Consider the following 18831-nt stretch of genomic DNA (forward strand, 5'->3'; position numbering starts at 1 on the left):
CTCAATGTAAATTCGCCATCATTGGTCTAACAGCTGATAACAGACAACATATTATGCCCCCTGATACTGTAATTATTGTTCCAATCTACAGACACATACACTTTCAGGCAGTCTCATCCATTTGCGTCTTTTCAGGATGCTGCAGCGACTGCATGGATCATGGTGAGTGTTTGCGCCCGTGTGGGTGCATCTGTGTGTATATCTGGATTGAATGTGTATGTATAAGGTTCTGTGTCCGTATTGCATTTGTGCCCACTGACCTCTGTCTGTAGCGTGCTGCCCCTTTGCTCCTTGGCGCTGAGCGACTCCTTTAGCACTTCGATGTGTTGCTTGCAGTCCGAGTTCTGATTGGTCAGTGTTTCCAGTTTGGTCTGCAGGGCCTGCATCTCTGACTCCTTCCTGTTTAGCTCCTGCTTCAGCTGTTCTATCTGGCAATCACATACACACAAGTTTGTTATGAGTCTTCATTAAGTGAACTGATATCCGTAAACAGAACAAAAAACTTTCAGACATGAATAAAATCATGGCTTATCTCTCAGGCAAACAGGCACATATAAACATACAAAGAAACCACATACACACCCCTGCAAAAACATGTGTGCTGCTGTGTGTTGCTGTTGTATAATACAGAGTTTTCTTTCACACTTAGTTCTCTGACATAGCATATAATCCTGTTAACACAGACAAAAGCTTAAATACTCTACTTCACATCAGAGCGGGCAGAATTAATTGAGTGATGGTGATCTCATTAATCAAAATCACACTTTTATTCCTCGTTTTAGAAAGAAATTATCAGCAATTCCTGTTGTGCAATGCATTTGGTAAAACTATTTTTTATCAAACATTTATACATGAAATCATAATCTCCATTATCTAAGAATGCTACTTATGTCATGACACATTTATTTGAAGAGGTGATGAATTATCACACTGAATTATCGCCCAGTCTTATTTTATTGGTCTTACTCAGCAGAGTCCCTGGCCTACTGTCTGCACTGTGGACACACCAAGCTAAACAGCCGGAGGGTGAAAAATACATCCAAAGTTATGTGGAGCAACGTTATACTCACATAGCTGACAGATGAGGGATTGTTTTAGGGAAGGTCATACTGAACAGAACAGAACAGAACAGAACCACAAAGGAAATCAGACGCACTAACAGAGGGAGTTTTCTGTGCTGAAGCTAGTTATGTGCAGAAGATTGACATCTGTCCACCAGTGCCAAAAATGCAAAAGAGCTGATTCGAAGAGAGATTTGTCTAATTGTGTGTGAGCAGGGTTCAGCTCATAACTGTAGAATTCTGTCTGCTGCTGAACTTTGCCAATCAGCCCTCACTTAAAGAAGCCAATGAGAGCAGGGAGAAGAGGGACAAATGTGGTGGGGGCGGGTTAGAGGGAGGATTATAGTGAGATGGTAAAAAAAAAAAAAAGAAGACATTGGAAAAATTAAACTTTATTTAAATATAAAATGATGAAATGATGAAACATCATAGTAAAATAAAGGGAAAAGAATTCAAAGAATGGCAGAAAAAACATGAGGCTAATGAACAGGGTACTTCTGCTTGTTCTGTGATCCAAGGCTGTTGGGTGGGGAGGAGGAAGGTGGGAGCTGGTCTGATGGAAGACACACATGGTGACAAGGTCTGCTCCTAGAGAGACACAAAGACAAGAGGACAGCAAGCTACTGGCTATGACACACAGCCAGCTGGGAAACTGGCTATGAACTCAACCTAACACCTCCACTCTGAACATACAGCTAAAGCCTCTGAATTTTATACTTTAAGTTATTCAATAATAAATGCTGATTTATTGTACTTGAACAAATGTCCATGCCCCCAGAAGTCCATAGATCAAAGAAGAAACCAAAGAAGAAAGCATGACTGTCCTCTCTGGTTTCTTTCTTATCACTCTCTCACCTCATCAGCAGTCACCACCATTGCTGAAAGACCAGGACCCTAAACACTTCAAGGATATAGAATGAATCTTTGTGTCTGTGGATATCTGTGCGCGTGGTGTCTCCCTGTGTTTCTGTATGACTGTACGCAGAAAGATGAGAAATGGGAGAGTGAGTCAGGGCCATCAGTGCGATGTATATCATCCCAGGTCAGTGCAGGTGAGGAGAGAGCTCTTTTCCTCTTGTCGTTGTAAGCCCACATTCACCTGTCAGGGGCCCATTCATAAAAAAAAAAAAAAACATCTCTTTTATGATTGCATCAGGAACTTCCCTGATGCAATGACAAATGGGCCCCACAAAGGACAGCCATGAATGAACCAAAGAAAAACATTTTCACATGAAGAGCTGATGGGCCTCAGCCATTATGGACACACAGCTAGAAACTCAGTGAGTCAGAGAAACCTAAAACTACATTGGGAGGACGATCACCACATCCAGCCCACAGGATATAAATGAATTGAGAAAATGTGTTGGGGAAAAAAATGCTTTAAAATGCATAATGCATCTTTTTCTATTATTATTATTATTATTCCAGGCAGTGGTTGCCATACATTGACTTCTTCACTGCACCCTTCACAAATAAACCACCAAAAATATCATTATTATTTCAAATGGGTAAAATCATATCTAATGATACAGCTGAAGGCTTCTTTATAATCCGGATAAAAACATTTTAAAAATTCACCCTGAAGAGGCACTAATAGACACTGGAAAACAGAATACCTAAAAACCTGAAACGGGAGTATCCGCAAAGATAAGTGTCATCTTAACTTCAATTTGCTTTGAAAATGTACAAGCTTCAACACGAGCTGCTGTGGTGGCTGAAGCAGCAAAAGAGAGTCAGGACGAGCTAGCAGCTAATGAAGAGCAAGATGTAGGAGCAGGAGGAGGAGGATGGCAGCCAACGTGCTGCTCTGGAAGAGCCTGCCAAAGCTGAAGCAAAAGGTGAGATGAACTATTTCTGTGTCACAAAGCTAACAAAGCTGGTAATTGAAATATACCGTAAGAATCTTCTACACCAATCAGCTGCAGCATTTAAATCAGTTACATGTTTTCATGTTGTGTTGCTGATTAGTGTTTAAAATATTATTTAGTATTTTATAATTGATGAATAAACCACCAGTCTGTCTCATTGGCACAGGTCTGAAAACATTTTCTGCTTAAGCTTAAGTATGAGGTTATCATTACTACTGATTTAGACTGCTTACACTGACAGACTATTGAAATAATATAACTTTACTATACTCCTACTAATATAATATATTTTTTTTTATTTCCTCTTTCCTGCTCAGGGTTCCCACACCAAGTCAGCTCCAGGTCTTGTATAGTTGATTTAGCTACAGCTTTACACTGGATGTCCTTCCTGTTGCAACCTTCCGCATTTATCCAGCCTTGGAACCGGCACAAGACTCGAGGCATTTGGAAAATCTGGCTGATGGCCTATTCTTATGTCTGTGTGTCTGTGCATTGGTGCAGCTCAATGAATAAAACCGTATTCAGCATAAGGGAAACCTTAGTCAGGCCTTTGAAAAGGTCTCTTTGCCAGCTGAGGTTATGACAGTAAACAGACACGGTGCCCTGTAAGCTGATAGTTTGTTCCCTGTGAACAGTCAGTCATCACTGATGGGAGAGCGGTACAATCCCTTGCAATCAACCAGGTAACGCAGGTAAGGTACACATGAAGAGCAAAAGAAACACTTATAATCATAGAAATTCTTAGTGTACATGCAACACAAGGGGCTCATGACCTTGATTAGAAATAGCCCAGACACACAACACACTGCAGCATACAGATTGGAATTACAATTTGTCAAAACTTCTCTGTGTGCATGCAATAAAGACTTGAAACATGCAGATGGCTAATACACAGCTGCTGTTGCTGTCTTAAGAACAACATTTGCCACGAAGAACATGCAGTGCAGAGATGGTCTACCTTCGCCTTCATGAATTTGGAATGGCTCTTGTAGACCTCCACCTGCTTGAGCTCTTCCTGCCTGTCGTCAGGGTGCAGCAGGCCGCTGGTCTTTAACATCTGGACCTCATCCTCTAAGTCCCTGATGTTCCTTTCCAAGGAAGAGATTTTGGTGTCCTGCACCAACAACACAGTCAGGAAAGATCTCACTAAGTTCATGTTATTGACGTTTAAATAGACTGTGGGTCACGAGTGTGTGGTCACGGCCTCAGGATTATCACTGACAGCTAGCTAATTTCCTGTTACCTGAAAAAACTCTGTGACGCCTCAAAACTAATTGTAACTTCCAACTATTGGGAAAACATCTTTTTTTTTTTTTTAAACTAACTAAAAAAATGCTCAAAATGCAGCACTGACAACATTCAGCTTCCTGTATCTATAATATAACTATTAACTCATAGCTCTATGTCCAACTAGGAAGTCCACGAAAATTGGAGAAATATCAAGGAAAGCCTTTGTGTGCAGCCAAGATGTTTTTCTATGCACTATCTATGAAAGAATTGAAGGGTCTGTCGTGGACAGGTCCTGAGCTTGTTAAGCTGCATGGATTCAGACATACGCTGAATACTAAACCTTGGAAGAGAAGAGAAAGGTAATTGAAAAAATGGAAACAGACGGCATGATGCCATCAGCACAAACCACAAGCAACATGTAAGCATCTGACCTCGATTACATCCTGTGACATCAGCCCTGCCTAGCACATGGTGCTGAAGTTACCATTTTGAGATGCAAAAATCACACACCAAAAAAAACAAGGAATAAATATACATGACATTTGCAAAAAGAGTGTATGCAAGGACATAGACTTTAAATGTAGAAAAATCCGAAGGCATGGCCATTCACACAAAACAAAAACTCTATTCTATCATTTGCATTGGTGCTGGTTGATTTCTGCATCATAGGCCATGCCCTTGTTATCTAATACCAGATAGCTATCTGTTTCTGCTTCAAATCACAAAGAGAGAAAACATCACCCGGAGGAAGAGAAGCAAGGCAAACCCAACAAAAAGAAAAAGGATCACATCAAAAGACAATATTCAGTTCAATCTGACTACATTAAAAGCTGCACCTCGAGACCACAGAAACTTGAACTACTGTACTAGATAGTGCTCCACTCCATCCAAGAAGGAATTAATAACAGGGAAAGGGGGAAAGACAAACACTGCATATATGTTCCCAAAAGACCCAAGAGGTGAGCACTCATCACTGTACCTGCCAGATGATGTCAGGATCAAAACAGAAAGGGGGGTTGGTGTTCTGTAATTACAACGTGGAAATATGCACTATTCACAAGCAGGAACATCACAGACAACGCTTCTAAGAGGAGTGATTCCAGGAAATATCTCATTAACATCACCAAAGGAAGTTATTGTATCTCTCTCTCTCTCTCTCTCTCTCTCTCTCTCATACTCTCTTCTACTTCATAGCCCCCATCCCCCTGGCACTGTTTGTTATACCTTCTAATTATTGCAGTCATATTTTATTTGGCCTCTCTCATGCATTCACAACACTGTGGGCATCTCTGGCTTGCACATGTGCAGTTTGTTAACAGGGAGACAAATCACAAAGTATGTGTGAAAAATAACTGTGGTTTTGCTGTAAAGGAGTCGCTTTGGAGCGAGCATCGAATGAACGCTAAGTGTGGGTGGGTGGGTGTGCAGGCAGACATATGTGGAGTCAACTGCATTTTTCACAGCTCTAACGACTTCAAAGGGCTGAGATGAGAGTGAAAGCTTCCATATGTGACATTTGAAACAAATTGAGTAAGTGCTCAACTCTGCGTGGGCCAATAATGGACTTTACTAGGCATGGCCCCCATACAGACACGAGGCAACTAGTAAGACAATGTTTCTTTTTATGTTTCTATTTGTGCATTAACATTTGTGCCTGCATTTACAGCCCGGGCCAAAACCTCTGCTACTGCTCACATTACAGTCTATAATTAAAGTTTTGTTGGTTAAAACCTGATAACGAACTAAACAAGAAAACATGCTAGAACAGGAGGAGCTGCGTACACTACTAAAAACATTATCACAAAATACAATTTTTATTTTTCTGAAAACACGCATACCAGAATTAAACTTGCTGAACTTGTTTGTTTTTTTTTTTTTGTTTGTTTGTTTTTTGAGACAAATTGGCAAAGACATCTACTGTTACCGCTGAATTGACATTTATGGATTTGAGATGCAGTGCATTTCAACAACACACACTTATGGTGCACATTATTACTTAAAATGCTTCGTGCTCTTGTTCATGGCAGAGTCCCTGTAAATCCTACCTTCATATCAATGACAGTTTGCAGAGCCCTGGTTTTGGCCGGATCAACATGGAGCTGGTTCCGACGATGGAGCTCCTGGGGAGGGACTCGGTAAAAATAAGCCTGGCGGCTCATCATCTTTAGCACTTTCTAACACCCACAGAACTCAGAGCTGCTTAGAAAGATACACTGAGCAGACCAAACAGACACAGTTTCTGTCTCTCGCTGCCTTTTCTGACTTTTTTCTCGCGTTTTGTTGAATATCTTTCTCTAAATGTGTTATCCCAGACTGCGTATTCCACAAAAATTCTTTTTTTGCACCCAAAAAAAAAAAGGAGTTAAAATCCTATGATCTTTATGTCCTGATGACTTTTGCAGGCATCTCTTGTCCTTGTCTTTCTGCGTCTGTTCGTTAGGCGCTTAACTATTGGTCACCTGAGTCTGTCTCCATCACTCTTTCAGTCTGATCTTTCTATTTCTTATCTCTCACTTGTTGTCTCTGTCTCTCTCACAGATGTCTCTGGCATGCTGAAGCTCCTGCTTAGCAACACTCTTTCTGCCAGCACATGCGCTAAGCGTCTTCAATCAATAATTAATGGTAGCTCTTACCTACACCTACACTAACACAAAATCATGCATGCACGCACACACACACACACACACACACAGAAGCCAATGGTCATATTGAAGTTTATCAGGGCCAAGTCTATTCGATACATGCTGGATTTGAGTATGTTGCAAAAGGTTATGCATGGCCCACGTTTACAATTACAGTATTATGCATCTGATCTGTTGGCCACTGAGGAGCTACACTAGTTGGGGGTCAGGTGTATGTTACTTGTGGTAAATGAGGGTGTGGCCATTGCTCAAGGGCACCAAGCACTGATTGATCTGAGTCAAACAGGCTTGCCAAACCTTTTGGCCAACACTTCCACTTCATTGCGGGGCTACTGTAGTGAACCATAAACTGCCACAGGAAAAGAGGTTGCCACAGGTTGCAGGCAAGAGAGCACAAGATTTGGGTAGCACTGGAAAATGAGGTAAGTTGCCTGTTTTGGCAGTGGGAAAGATAAACGCTCCTAAGAAAACAGATGGGTTAAGGGAGAGAAACTTCAATATGTGTCTCAATGTGGTAGAGATATGACCCAAAATCAGACAGATTCATATTGAGGTAGCTTATCAGGCATGCAGGTAGAGAAAAAAAGACTAAAAGAGAGATTATGAGAGAGAGAGAGACAACCCACTGTCACATTTTCCTGTTGCTCCTATTTGTCCCAATGATCCCAATGAGTTTAAAAAGGAGGAAACAAGAGCTTAATCCTCTTGTCTATGTCATCTGTGGATAAGGAGGGATTACTGCTGTCAGAGCATTCCTCCCTCGGACTAGCATGCCCACTGTTGGCACAATCCTAATCGTCTATTGACCATACGTATATGAATGTGTCACTCTGAGTGTTCGTATGTGACTGTGTTCCTGTTTATATTTTTTTCTGCCTCTGATCAATTATTTGTCCCTCAGAGAAATTGTGCATAGGAGCTCCATCAACAGCGATGATAGCTCAGTTCTCAAAGCAGTTGTGTTTCTCAATGGGGGAAATTAAGTCATGCAAGCGAGCATGTCATCAAAGACTCCTCTGCTCAACATGTGTCAGAGGACAGAGCATATGGAATGAATAGCATCAAACGTAACACTATAGCAATAAGTGCTGGCATCCTGAATGAAGGATACGGTCAAAAGGTTCAATTCTAGCCCGAAGGCAATGGTGTCAAATACACCACATGTAGACTAGGATACGCACAGATTGAATTTAGACACACAGACACACTCACACATATATATACATACACATATTCATCAATCACATTCCCATCCTTTCTCCATCAGCAGGAGGAAAAAGAAGCAAAGGAAGCACATTTGCTGGCCACAAATGGGAAAACGTGTCCGCCCCATCAGCTCAAGAGAGTTAGCTTTAAAGAGCAGTTTGAAAAGACAAAGGGAAAATCAGAGGGAATCAAAGCATTGCTGAGAAAACAGGGAGAGGGTGAGGAGGTTTGAGGGTGTAATTTTGTCCCGATAAACTTTTCCGCTCAAACATTCTGGGTAATCAACAGAGCGTGGCGAGTATATGGTGCCCAGGGTGTGGTGGGGAGTGAGCATTGGTGTGTGTGTGTGTGTGTGTGTGTGTGTGTGTGTGTGTGTGTGTGTGTGTGTGTGTGTGTCTGTTGATAGTATTTACAGTAGTCTTCTAAATTTATTTGCAGTGGCTGAAAATAGCTCATCAAAAACTGAGCCCTAAAAAGTTCGACCTGGGCCAAAACTATTGTATCACAACAGATAACAGATCAGCGTTGGAAGAAACAAATAATGGGGGGGAAACATTGATAAATGGCATACACCGGCAGAAAGAGGACAATGAAAATATTTTTTTATGCTAAAGCTGGCAGTATTGGAAAGTGAGGAAAAAGAAATGCCTGAACAGAGAGTACAAAAAAGACATATTTGCTGACACAAACTTCCCCTTCTCCTCAATATGCAGGCACAAAGAAAGTTCTAAAAAGCTACATTTCAGAGGTCTTGACAATGTGTGAAGTAGGACACAGGGGCATAAGGAGCAGTGGGACTTTTGGAGTTAGTCATACTATAGAAAAACGAGGGATCTTTTTCCATTTTTAAAAGAAGAGCAATGCTGAATACTCAGTGCCACAGATCCAACCAACACTGAGTGAGACGTCTTGATAGACAGATGGGGCTCCTACTCTCTACAGAGGCCCAAAGGTCCATATGAAATTCACAGTATGATATGTATAAAAGTAGGCATGCCATCTCCAAAAAAAAAATGTCACAGTGAGAGCGCCGTTCCGTGTGTGTGCACACGTTTGACAGCAGCAGGCTGGGCAGGAACAGACCAGCAGTGCAGCTGTTATTATTGGGTCTACAGGGACCTGACAGCTGGGGAGAGTCGATTAGGCCCAGATTTATGCCTCTCAGCATGTGCGTGTGTGCGCCATCACACATAACTTGGGCTCACAGTTCATTTCTGTAAAAACCACAAACTCTAATTAAACGCTGCCACTTTGTGGACACGGTTAGTACTGCAAAGATGTGAGCTTAAAAACAGATAAACATAGAGGAGGACCTGATTGAAAAGGAGAAACAAACATTTTGCTTCATGTGCGGCTTCCACATCTCTCTCACAAGATGTTGACAAGATGGCCGAGACAATTGTGTTATTGTTTTTATGTCAGGCTTGGGCAGTTAAGACCATCCGGCAGCCAGCAAAGTTAAAAGGGAAACATAAGTGAGAGCAGCCATGCACACACCAACCTCTGACAACACACATGATCAAGGGAATGAGTGATACAGTGAGCCCTATATCCATACATACTACACACCAGCAGACACACAAACACACACAGCTGGTGCAAGTAACTATCTGGCCCTAGTCTGTAAGTGCTGAGTGGTACAAAAGAAAGACAGGAAGGGGAAAAGACAAAAAAGAGGAGAATTCAGTCTACTGTGGCTCCTTATTAAATTCTCTGATGAGTCATACACAGATACAGATTCATACACTTTCACACCTGTGTCCTGAAAAAATTAAGACAGCAGGTATTTTATGATCATTTCTCTTAAGACCAACAGAGTACCAAGAAAACCCCAATGTCAACCGTCAGCCCTGTCTGAAGGATAAATAAAAGGAGTGGTGAACTAAAAATGGAGGCATTTATTATCCCAGCGCAAGCTAAACAAGCCGGGCCATTTAGGAGAGTAATGGGGGCGGTAATGAAAGGCAGTTGGGCCGGTTTCCTTTGGCACTAATCAAAAAAAACTAAGAGTAGTGCCCCCTAATTGAGGCAATAGCTGCACTGCAATCGTCAGCTTGCCTTCCCAAACCATGACAAGTGCAAGTGTAAGGCTAAATTACTGCTCCAACACACAAACAAAGGCAAGAGGCCTTCACAGGAAATAGGTTTCTTCTTACAGTTGAATATAAATCCTTCACTTAATCTGTATTTAGACCAACCTTTAATGTTCAAAATCCACACTAACCACAAACGGATGAAAGCGTCAAACTGTTGGACAACTTGACTTTTCTGCACCACAATTTCAATAAACTACATTTCCAAATAATCTGAATTCATGAATGTAAATTGATTGATTCTCTTAATTAACTATTAAAAGACGTAGTAAAACTGAACAATGCTTATTAATTCTCATCAGCCATTTCATTCACTATCCGTGTTTTCCTAATCTTCTTCACAAGATAATAGCTAGCTTGGTATTATGATTATTATTATCATTATTATAACTATTATGAAAGAGTTTCTTTTCTACGTGCATGGACTATAAACTGTTACACATTGATTTTAGCGCCTCAGTTTTAGTTCACTGAATCCGTGAAGTAAAAATACAAACTCTACAGCATTAGAGAACTGGTTCTTTCACACTACAATGACTGCAATTTCTACAGAAACATATTAAGCTCAGTTGAACATATTAAAGTATGCAAAGTATGCAAGAATGCAAGCAAACCTGTCTGCAGCCTCTCTGTATATATACATAAATTCATGGTGACTCCATCACCCCATCTCAACCTCAGAGGAGAGGAGGGCAGAAGGTGACGGGGGGGAAAAAAAAAAAAAACGAAAGAACAACAATCACCTCTCTTTTCAATCATGGCGGTCAGAGTGTTTTTCCTCATTAATCATACATTAATATTCAGGCAAACATTGGCTGTTTTTCTACCTTAAGAAAACACTCCCATCTCTCCCAGCCTCTGCCTCACCTCTCAGACACAGTCACTCTCTCCTCCTCCATTGAACACACACAGAACGTGTTAAGCTGTCAAGCAGTTAAAAATAGCACAGCACACAGAATGTGTGTTAACAGGTACTCACCTCTTACACACACAGGATGGTTAGGTCCTATACATACACATGGCTACATGCGGGCGGGCGGGCGTGCACTCACACACACACACACACACACACACACACACACACACACACACAAATATAGACTCGCACAGCAGTGACTGCATTAGCATGGACTGAAACTCTCCCCTCTGACAAAATCACCACAGTGACTAAACACCCAGCATGCGTGGATATCCCATCAGGCACCAGCAGCCCGGCTTGGGAGTGTTCTCGCTAGAAGCGCTAAGCCCCCAGAACCAGATGTGCGCACATGCACACACACACGCACACACATACATAATGATTCTGATTGGTACCCAACAGAGGCAGCAAACAAACGCTAAGTCAGAAAAACAAGAACACTGTAACACAAACAATAGCAAAGGCAAGCCAGACACACAATGCGCACACACCAGACACACAAACACTGACAGAGAGGTAGAGAAATTAAAGGCTAAGAAGATTTAGGAGTTAAAAATAAACAAGGCAGGAGTTAGCAGCAGAGAGCAACCTACTGCTTGCTCTCCTGGCAACTGATACAGATACACCCGTGCTACATCAACACTTACTGGGCTGCTGAAATGTAGGACAAAAAAAGGCAATTTGCCTCAAAAATAAGCCAAGAAGACTTCTGACTTTTTTTCTATTTCAATTGAGAATACCTGAAGAGCTGGAATAAAATTTTCTACCTTATTAAAGTATTTTTGTATTCCACTGTGCAGTTGTAGAATAAATGTTAAATGCTATGTAGGAAAAAAAAGGGGGGAAAAAAAAAAAAACATGTCACAATTGGTCATTCAATTGTGATATGAGCATATAAACACCCAGGAACACAGACACACACTAACACAGCAACAGGGAGTCAGAGTGTAAACCTGCATGGCTGCTCACAGCTTTAGAGCTCTCCATATGTTAATCTGGCCCATTGATGAGAGCTGCTGAGCTGCTTTCTGCTTCCGCTACACAATACAAACACACTCACAGATACACAAACATACACGCACACACACAAATACATGTACAGACAAGCACAGAAAATTAATGTCATCACTGAATATGTAATGTAAAGATTTATTTTGGATTTTTTATGCCTTTTGTTGTCAGTCAATGGCAGAGAAGCCAGGAAACAGGGTGAGAAAGAGGAGAATGACATGGAGCATCGGTCCATGGCCAGAATCAAACCAGGGACTGTAATTACATGGCACAAGCTCTAAACCACTCAACCATTAGTGCTTCTGAATATGTCATTTAAAGCAAATCCATAAAAGCATGAATATTATCTTAAGGACTGATGTGCTGAATAGCAATATTTATTTTAGTATTGAAAATAAAATGTCATATTGACATTTTTAACTAACCATCATCCACTCAAATATCCTTTTGGAAGAAATTTAATTGTTTTGTTTTTGACTAAAGAAATACAACTTTGCGCCACATCAATACTACAAATGTTCTAGATATATGGCCTTTCACTATCTGGTGCCCTAAAAAATATGAGGAAGAAAAACACACCTCTTTCACATGCATGTTCTCCAGCTGTGCTTCAGCCTCCTGTGCCACCATGGTTATGATGCCAGTCCGCTGTCCCCGACCCCAGTGTCCTTGACTTTGACCTTGACCTTGGCCCTGAAGCATTTCCAACAGTCTCTGGATGCTCTCATCCCGGGCCCCCAGCGTCTGCTTCTGCGAGTCAATTCTCATCTCCATCTCCTCCATGGTCTTCCTCAGCAGGGACAGCTCCTTGGCCTGTCGCTCATGCTCTGACTGAAGCCGGAAGAAATTCTCTTCAGACGGATCAACGGGAGGGAGCGAGGAGAAGCCGTCACACCCAGGCACCTGGCAGGGGCTGCAGGGACGGAGAGAGCTGGAGCTGGACACTGCCACCGGGCCTTGGCTGAGACTGTAGAGAGGCTGATTTTGGCTGATTCTCGGCCCGGGCTGAAGGGTGTTGGCTGGGCTGATTCTCTGCATGTTTACTGCAGTGTTACAGCCATACCCAGGGCTGTGAATGATAACGTCCGCTTCCTGTTGCCTTGGATTGTAGGTGTTAGACGGGCTGGCTCTGGGGCTGTTTTTCGGTCCAGGACTGTGCAGGTTACTGGGGCTTTGTCTTGGGCTCTGACCAGGGCTGAGACCCCCTCTGTGGTCCTGGTCAATATGGTGCTCCCGATGAGTGCCAGAGTTTCCCAGCGGCCGCTGTTGGTGCGGCCGACTGTTCATCTCCCTGTGAGCCCTCAGCTCCTCTTGAAGTTCCTGAACTGTTAATGGAAGCTGCTGCAAACACAGAGTAACCTTGAATACCCATTAAATGAACAGGCACAAAACATATCAAGTACACATATCAGAAATAATACATATAAGTCACATCGAAAAAAAAATATGCTGCACAGTTGGGTGAATAAAACAGACCTTGTTTCTTCGGATATCCCCATGCTGCATCAGAGAGATATGACATAAGAAAGACACACACACACATGCATAAAGCCAAGATACCAAGTAGACAGAAAAAAATAAACACTATAAATATCAAGTCATCATTATGTTATGACTTCAGTCTATTTCATTGAGGGGTGTCAAACTGCGGGCCAAACAGGAAGTAAAGTTTGAGATCAACGTATAAATATTTTTTGTCCATTAAAATATTGCATGCAAACTTGAAAACATAAATAAAAATTGTAACTGGCAATGTCAATAAATATATACTTTGCCTCCTATATGTTTTGGGTGCCGCTGTTTCCCAAGTCCATTTTTAGGGGCCAGCATAAAACGCAACCGTATTAATCGTTAATTGTGAACATCCTCAGAGCCCTGATTGGTCTGACGTCAGAGAGGCGGGAATATGAGTTCTCGACACGGCAGCTGTCGCGCTGCAGTATGGGATTTGTAGTATGAGTTTTATAGTAGTGAGTGTGCCTCGTACCGTACCATACCATAAAAAAATGTACAAATTAAATTTTCTCGCTGATATAATTGTATCCCGGGCCGGATGTGGAACGCGGACCTTGAGTTTGACATAATTGATCATATTATTTAGTTTTGTAGATGTGGTCACAAGGGGGCGACATGTCACTACATATTCATGCATGTCAATTCAAAACACAAGGAGAAAACTTGGTATGTTTTGCAACTGAGTTCGAAAGTGACATGGACTCAATGAGATGAGCATCAAATGGGAGGCAAGACAAGGTGAAGGGGGATAATATGAAAATGACATTAAATCTATGAAATCTATGAAAATTGACAGTGTACCTGAAAGACAAATGAGTTCTACCAATTGCGTAAATAAAGAGGAGTCAATAATAACCTTAAGATTTAGTGCTAAGACTAATAAAACTCCTTGTTTGCCATCGGATGGAGCATAAAACCATAAATACAGTATGTACCATCTAAAAGATCAGTGCCTCAAATTTAAATACATATTGTAAGTTTAAACAATGCTGCAGAAAGTGAGTTTGCATTGACCAATCAGTGCATGAATAGAACTAGAAAGGTTTATCTATCCATTGATTTATTTTTTTAAATTACTGAATGATGAAGATAAACACTTTATTAATCCTGCCGAGAGAAACTTATTCTTTCTTACAATACACACTTTAGAGCAGAGTAATGCAAGGCACAACATGTTAATCTACATCCAGAGCTCCTATGTTTCCTTACCTGGAAACAGGATTTGAAACAACTGACACAAAACAACTATGCAAGGTATGGATATTAATGTTGTACAGAAATCAAACACAGAGCACCTTATACAACAACAATAAAGAAATTAGTGAGTTAGCTAGTAAGAAGTGCTAATCTTTTCATTACTATGAATGTGTGTTTAATTTTTCTCCCTGCTTGAGCCCAAAGCTGGGGAACGCCAAGGACACTGAATGGAGATGTAGGAGGGAGATGAGGGCGGCCACGGATAATCAATGCAACAAGCTAGCACTGAATATCAAGTCAGAGTGGGTGGACATACACACACACACACACACACACACACACACACACACACACAGACGGTAGACATAAATGCATATAAACAAATGTGCACACTGAACAGACACACACACTGCAAACAAACAGATGGTTAGGGGACACCTCTGGTCATTGCACCTGAGATATAAGGTGACATTGTTTATGCTAATAATAAAGTTCTCCTGTCAGACTGAACTCCTCACCAAGCACCCCAAAGGCCAAAAAACAAGTGAAATGAAGAAGTGGAAAAAAACGAAAGAAGTGATCATCTGAAAGGAGCAATGCAATGATAAGGGAAAGAGAATAGCTTACAGATAGAAGGAGAAAATAAAAAAAGATTCTTTTTTTCCCCCTTATTTTATATAGAATGACGTAAATATTGTGTAAATATTGTGTAATGTAGTGTTTGACTGTGGTCAGTTAATGCAAATTACATAGTTTTCATGCTTTCTGTTTTTACTGTTTATAATAGTTCAGGTTGCTTGGTCATGGTTACATTTACACATTGTTTTTCTATCACCATAAAGATGCTAAAAATATTCCTCATGGTGTGAATTAAAATTCAGGTGCACAATCATGAGTTTAGAGTGAAAAAGAAAAAAGGTTTCTATATTCCAGCTACAGACTGAGACAGGGTGTAATTTCAGTTGTTTTGACGGACCTGGCTCTTTTCCAAGAACTTTGGCAGTTCTGCTAGTTCTGATTATCATTTCTGTTTCCACTGATAGCTTATTATATTCTATTAATCAAATTTTTCATTGGGAACACAGGGGTTATGGGACTGTGAATCATCACGTAAGCTACAGTAAAGTGGTTTCAGTATGAACAAAGAGGAAAAGTGAAATATGTGTTAGCATGGGAGAATCAAATGAGCCAAAAAAGTAAAACAACAGTATGAGTATGAGTCTATCACCTGCAGGAGCCGAACAGCGAGAAACACATCCATCTGTTACAGACAGGGACAAGGGACAGGTCAGGACCAGCCTGTAGATACACAGGGACTGTCCCGCTCCATTTTAATGCCACACATACAAGAATCTCAATATTACAGATAAAAAAATACATTTACTGTCTATAAATCTCATTGGCCACCTTGGCAGATGGTAAAATACTGTGTTCATATGTGAATGCAGATCTTTGTGCAATTTTGCACATTACTCAGTTTAAAGTAACTATTGTGTATCAAAGAAAAGAAAGTTGCTCTTAGTTTTCACACTAACAAAATCAACCGTGTGTGTGTGTGTGTGTGTGTGTCAGGGTTCACACTGTATTATAATGAGACAAAAAAGCTATTATTACAAATGCAGTGGTGGCTCCTCCTTGGTTACAAGAGGTAAAAATCAGATGCAAGAGTGCAGATATAATTAAAGTTCTCACATTCTTATGTGAGAGAGGAGAGGAGCAGGAGACAGCTATGTAGTGATTCAAGAGAAGACACGCACACACAACCTGCATTATGTGGCTGAATCTCAGAACAGAATGAAATATACTTTATATGGATTTCCAGGTATTCCCCTCCAGAGAAAGACCTCTGACAAACACAGAAACGCAAGGAAGTAAAATGCCACTCGGACAAAAAGGAGGAAGAGAATGTCGGTCAGATGGAAACCATAACAGAGAAAGAAGGAATACAAAGGATTTGTATGGCAGTGAGACATACAGATGGATTATGTTGAAAACTGAGTGGGCCAGGCTCCAGGGAGAGGTAGCACAGGAGAGACATGGTCACTTTCCCCCTCAGGAGTAGCTGTGAGCTTTTTTAGAATCTGGGCTAGACTTAAAATGGCTGCCACTAAGGCATGTTCCCATGGAAACACAGACAGCACTGAGCTTGGCAAGCATCTTTACAAATGAACTAGACAGAAAACATCCTATGCAACCTTGAAGACAGGAACAAAAGGTAGGCTGTGCAGTGGGGGATGTGGAGTGGGTCGATGCAAAAACTGAGTAAGCAGACAAAGGAAAGAGTTTCATTCCAAACTGAAATTTCGAACATTTGAAAACTGCACCATCTTCTTTGCTGCCGTGAGTCACTGTTTAATACTTACGTTTTTGAGCACGGAACGAAACTGAGTATGCTTTGTTCACAGCCCTTCAGGGCTTTGTGGATGTTGGCATGACGCATTTTTAAAACAAACTCTTCAATTGGTCACTTCTCTCACCTGCAAGTCTTCTTGGTTTGTCCTGTGCTGGTCCTTCAGAACTGAGGTCCTCACCCCATCCTCTCTCCTAACCCCTTTGTCTCGTTTACTGTCTGGGCACCAGAAGTTGACACTATTCATGCTGGGGCCTGTCCTTCCATCCCTCCCTCCATCGAGTTCCCTCCTCAGGCTGTCGTTCTCCCTCTGCAGTTCTCTCAGCTGAGCCTGGAGATCAAAAGTGGAAACTTCTCCCTGTCCAGCAGAATTCAACGTCTGTGGATGTCTGCCAGATTGATGCCGTAGACTTGAAGTCCTTGTAGAAAGCAAGTGTTGATCTCCAATGGAGTCTGACTGGTGATGCAGCCCAGTGGAGGTGATGTTTGGGCTGCTACCCATAGCTGTTGTCCGGCCAGTGTAAGAAGAGCGGCTGGTGCTCCTGCCCAGCGTCATGGTGCCTTTAGGGTACCCACCAGAGGGTTCCAAGGAATCCCGCTCACTGGGATACATTGCGCCTGAAGTGGCATAGGCAGCACTCAAAGACTGAATATTCTCCATAGACATGGTTTTACCACCAGGTGCTGTTGCTGAACCACGACCTGCTCTTTTGTCTGCTGCTGCGGCAGGTTTGCTCTTCGAACCCGGCCTTGACACGGGCCCTTGACCTCCTGTCAAATTAGACGCAGGCGCAGCTGCAGGCACACCCCCTGATACAGAGCCTGGTTCCAGACCTGAGCGGGAGCCTGGTGCTGAGCTTGCAGCCTGTTTGCCTTTCCCTTGTTTAGGGGACCGTGAGAAGTGTGAATGAGATGTGGTGCCATCAGGGTGACTGGTGGTCTTTGGACCAGCAGATAGCTTGCTCGCTGAGGGCTTGGCTCTGATATTTAAAGGCATTTTTTTTATATGGTAAACGTGGACTTCTGAAAGGAAACAGTTAAAGTTCGAAATATTTTCATGTCCCTTTATGGAACAAGAACGGATGAACCAGTTTTGAACGAAGGCCACCTATCAGCTTCTCAGGTTTTATCTGTCCATCCCTGATTGATTAGGGCTTGAGGTGGAGGCTTATTTAGTGTAGCTATAAGAAAGTAGTAATGACTGTTAGCTACAGGGCTCCTAGAAACAGAGGCCAGAGGTCTTGTGGTTTCAGCTACAGAGCAGGACATCTTGGATTCTAGATAGGTAAAAAGTAAGACAAACATTGAGAGAAAGACAAATTACATCACATTTCCCAACACTGAGATCACTTCAAAAAGAAAAACTCTTTATAGAGTCAGTATAAGAGTTCAATGTCAACTAAACTCTGGTTTTGAAAATCAATGGTTCATCTGCACGTTTACATTTATGTTCAATCAAAATTCAAAACCACACAACACTTCACTCTGGATATCTACATCTAAAAATAAATGGTATGTAAAATCAATTTTATTTTTCTGCCATTTAATGAACATTTATATTTTAGCATTTATTAGGCATTTCTATAACACATCGTGCAAGGTAGCAGTATCCAGGCAATAAAGATATATATAATAAGAGGTCATATAGTAATACTGATTCAACTGTTTTTGTTACTTTCTTTGAGGAATATCAGCATGATTTCTCCAAAACCTGTATATTTAGCCAAAACAACTCAAAT

The 18831-nt window shown here is 41.6% G+C and overlaps 1 protein-coding gene across 1 annotated transcript in view; it reads right to left on the reverse strand.

The window, feature by feature from the left end:
- LOC115045669 (ERC protein 2-like) overlaps nt 1-18089 on the reverse strand; it is a 135482-nt gene extending 117393 nt beyond the window's left edge. The window contains exons 1-7 of the mRNA XM_029505455.1: nt 17220-18089; nt 13507-13530; nt 13292-13371; nt 12610-12943; nt 6205-6279; nt 3888-4043; nt 261-428 (exon numbers count right to left, since the gene is read on the reverse strand). Coding sequence (XP_029361315.1) covers nt 261-428; nt 3888-4043; nt 6205-6279; nt 12610-12943; nt 13292-13371; nt 13507-13530; nt 17220-18089 — 1707 coding nt within the window. The remainder of the gene's footprint in view (nt 1-260; nt 429-3887; nt 4044-6204; nt 6280-12609; nt 12944-13291; nt 13372-13506; nt 13531-17219) is intronic.
- Nucleotides 18090-18831: the final 742 nt, after the last annotated feature.

The sequence above is a fragment of the Echeneis naucrates genome, chromosome 7 (assembly GCF_900963305.1).
Source record: "Echeneis naucrates chromosome 7, fEcheNa1.1, whole genome shotgun sequence".
NCBI lineage: Eukaryota > Metazoa > Chordata > Actinopteri > Carangiformes > Echeneidae > Echeneis > Echeneis naucrates.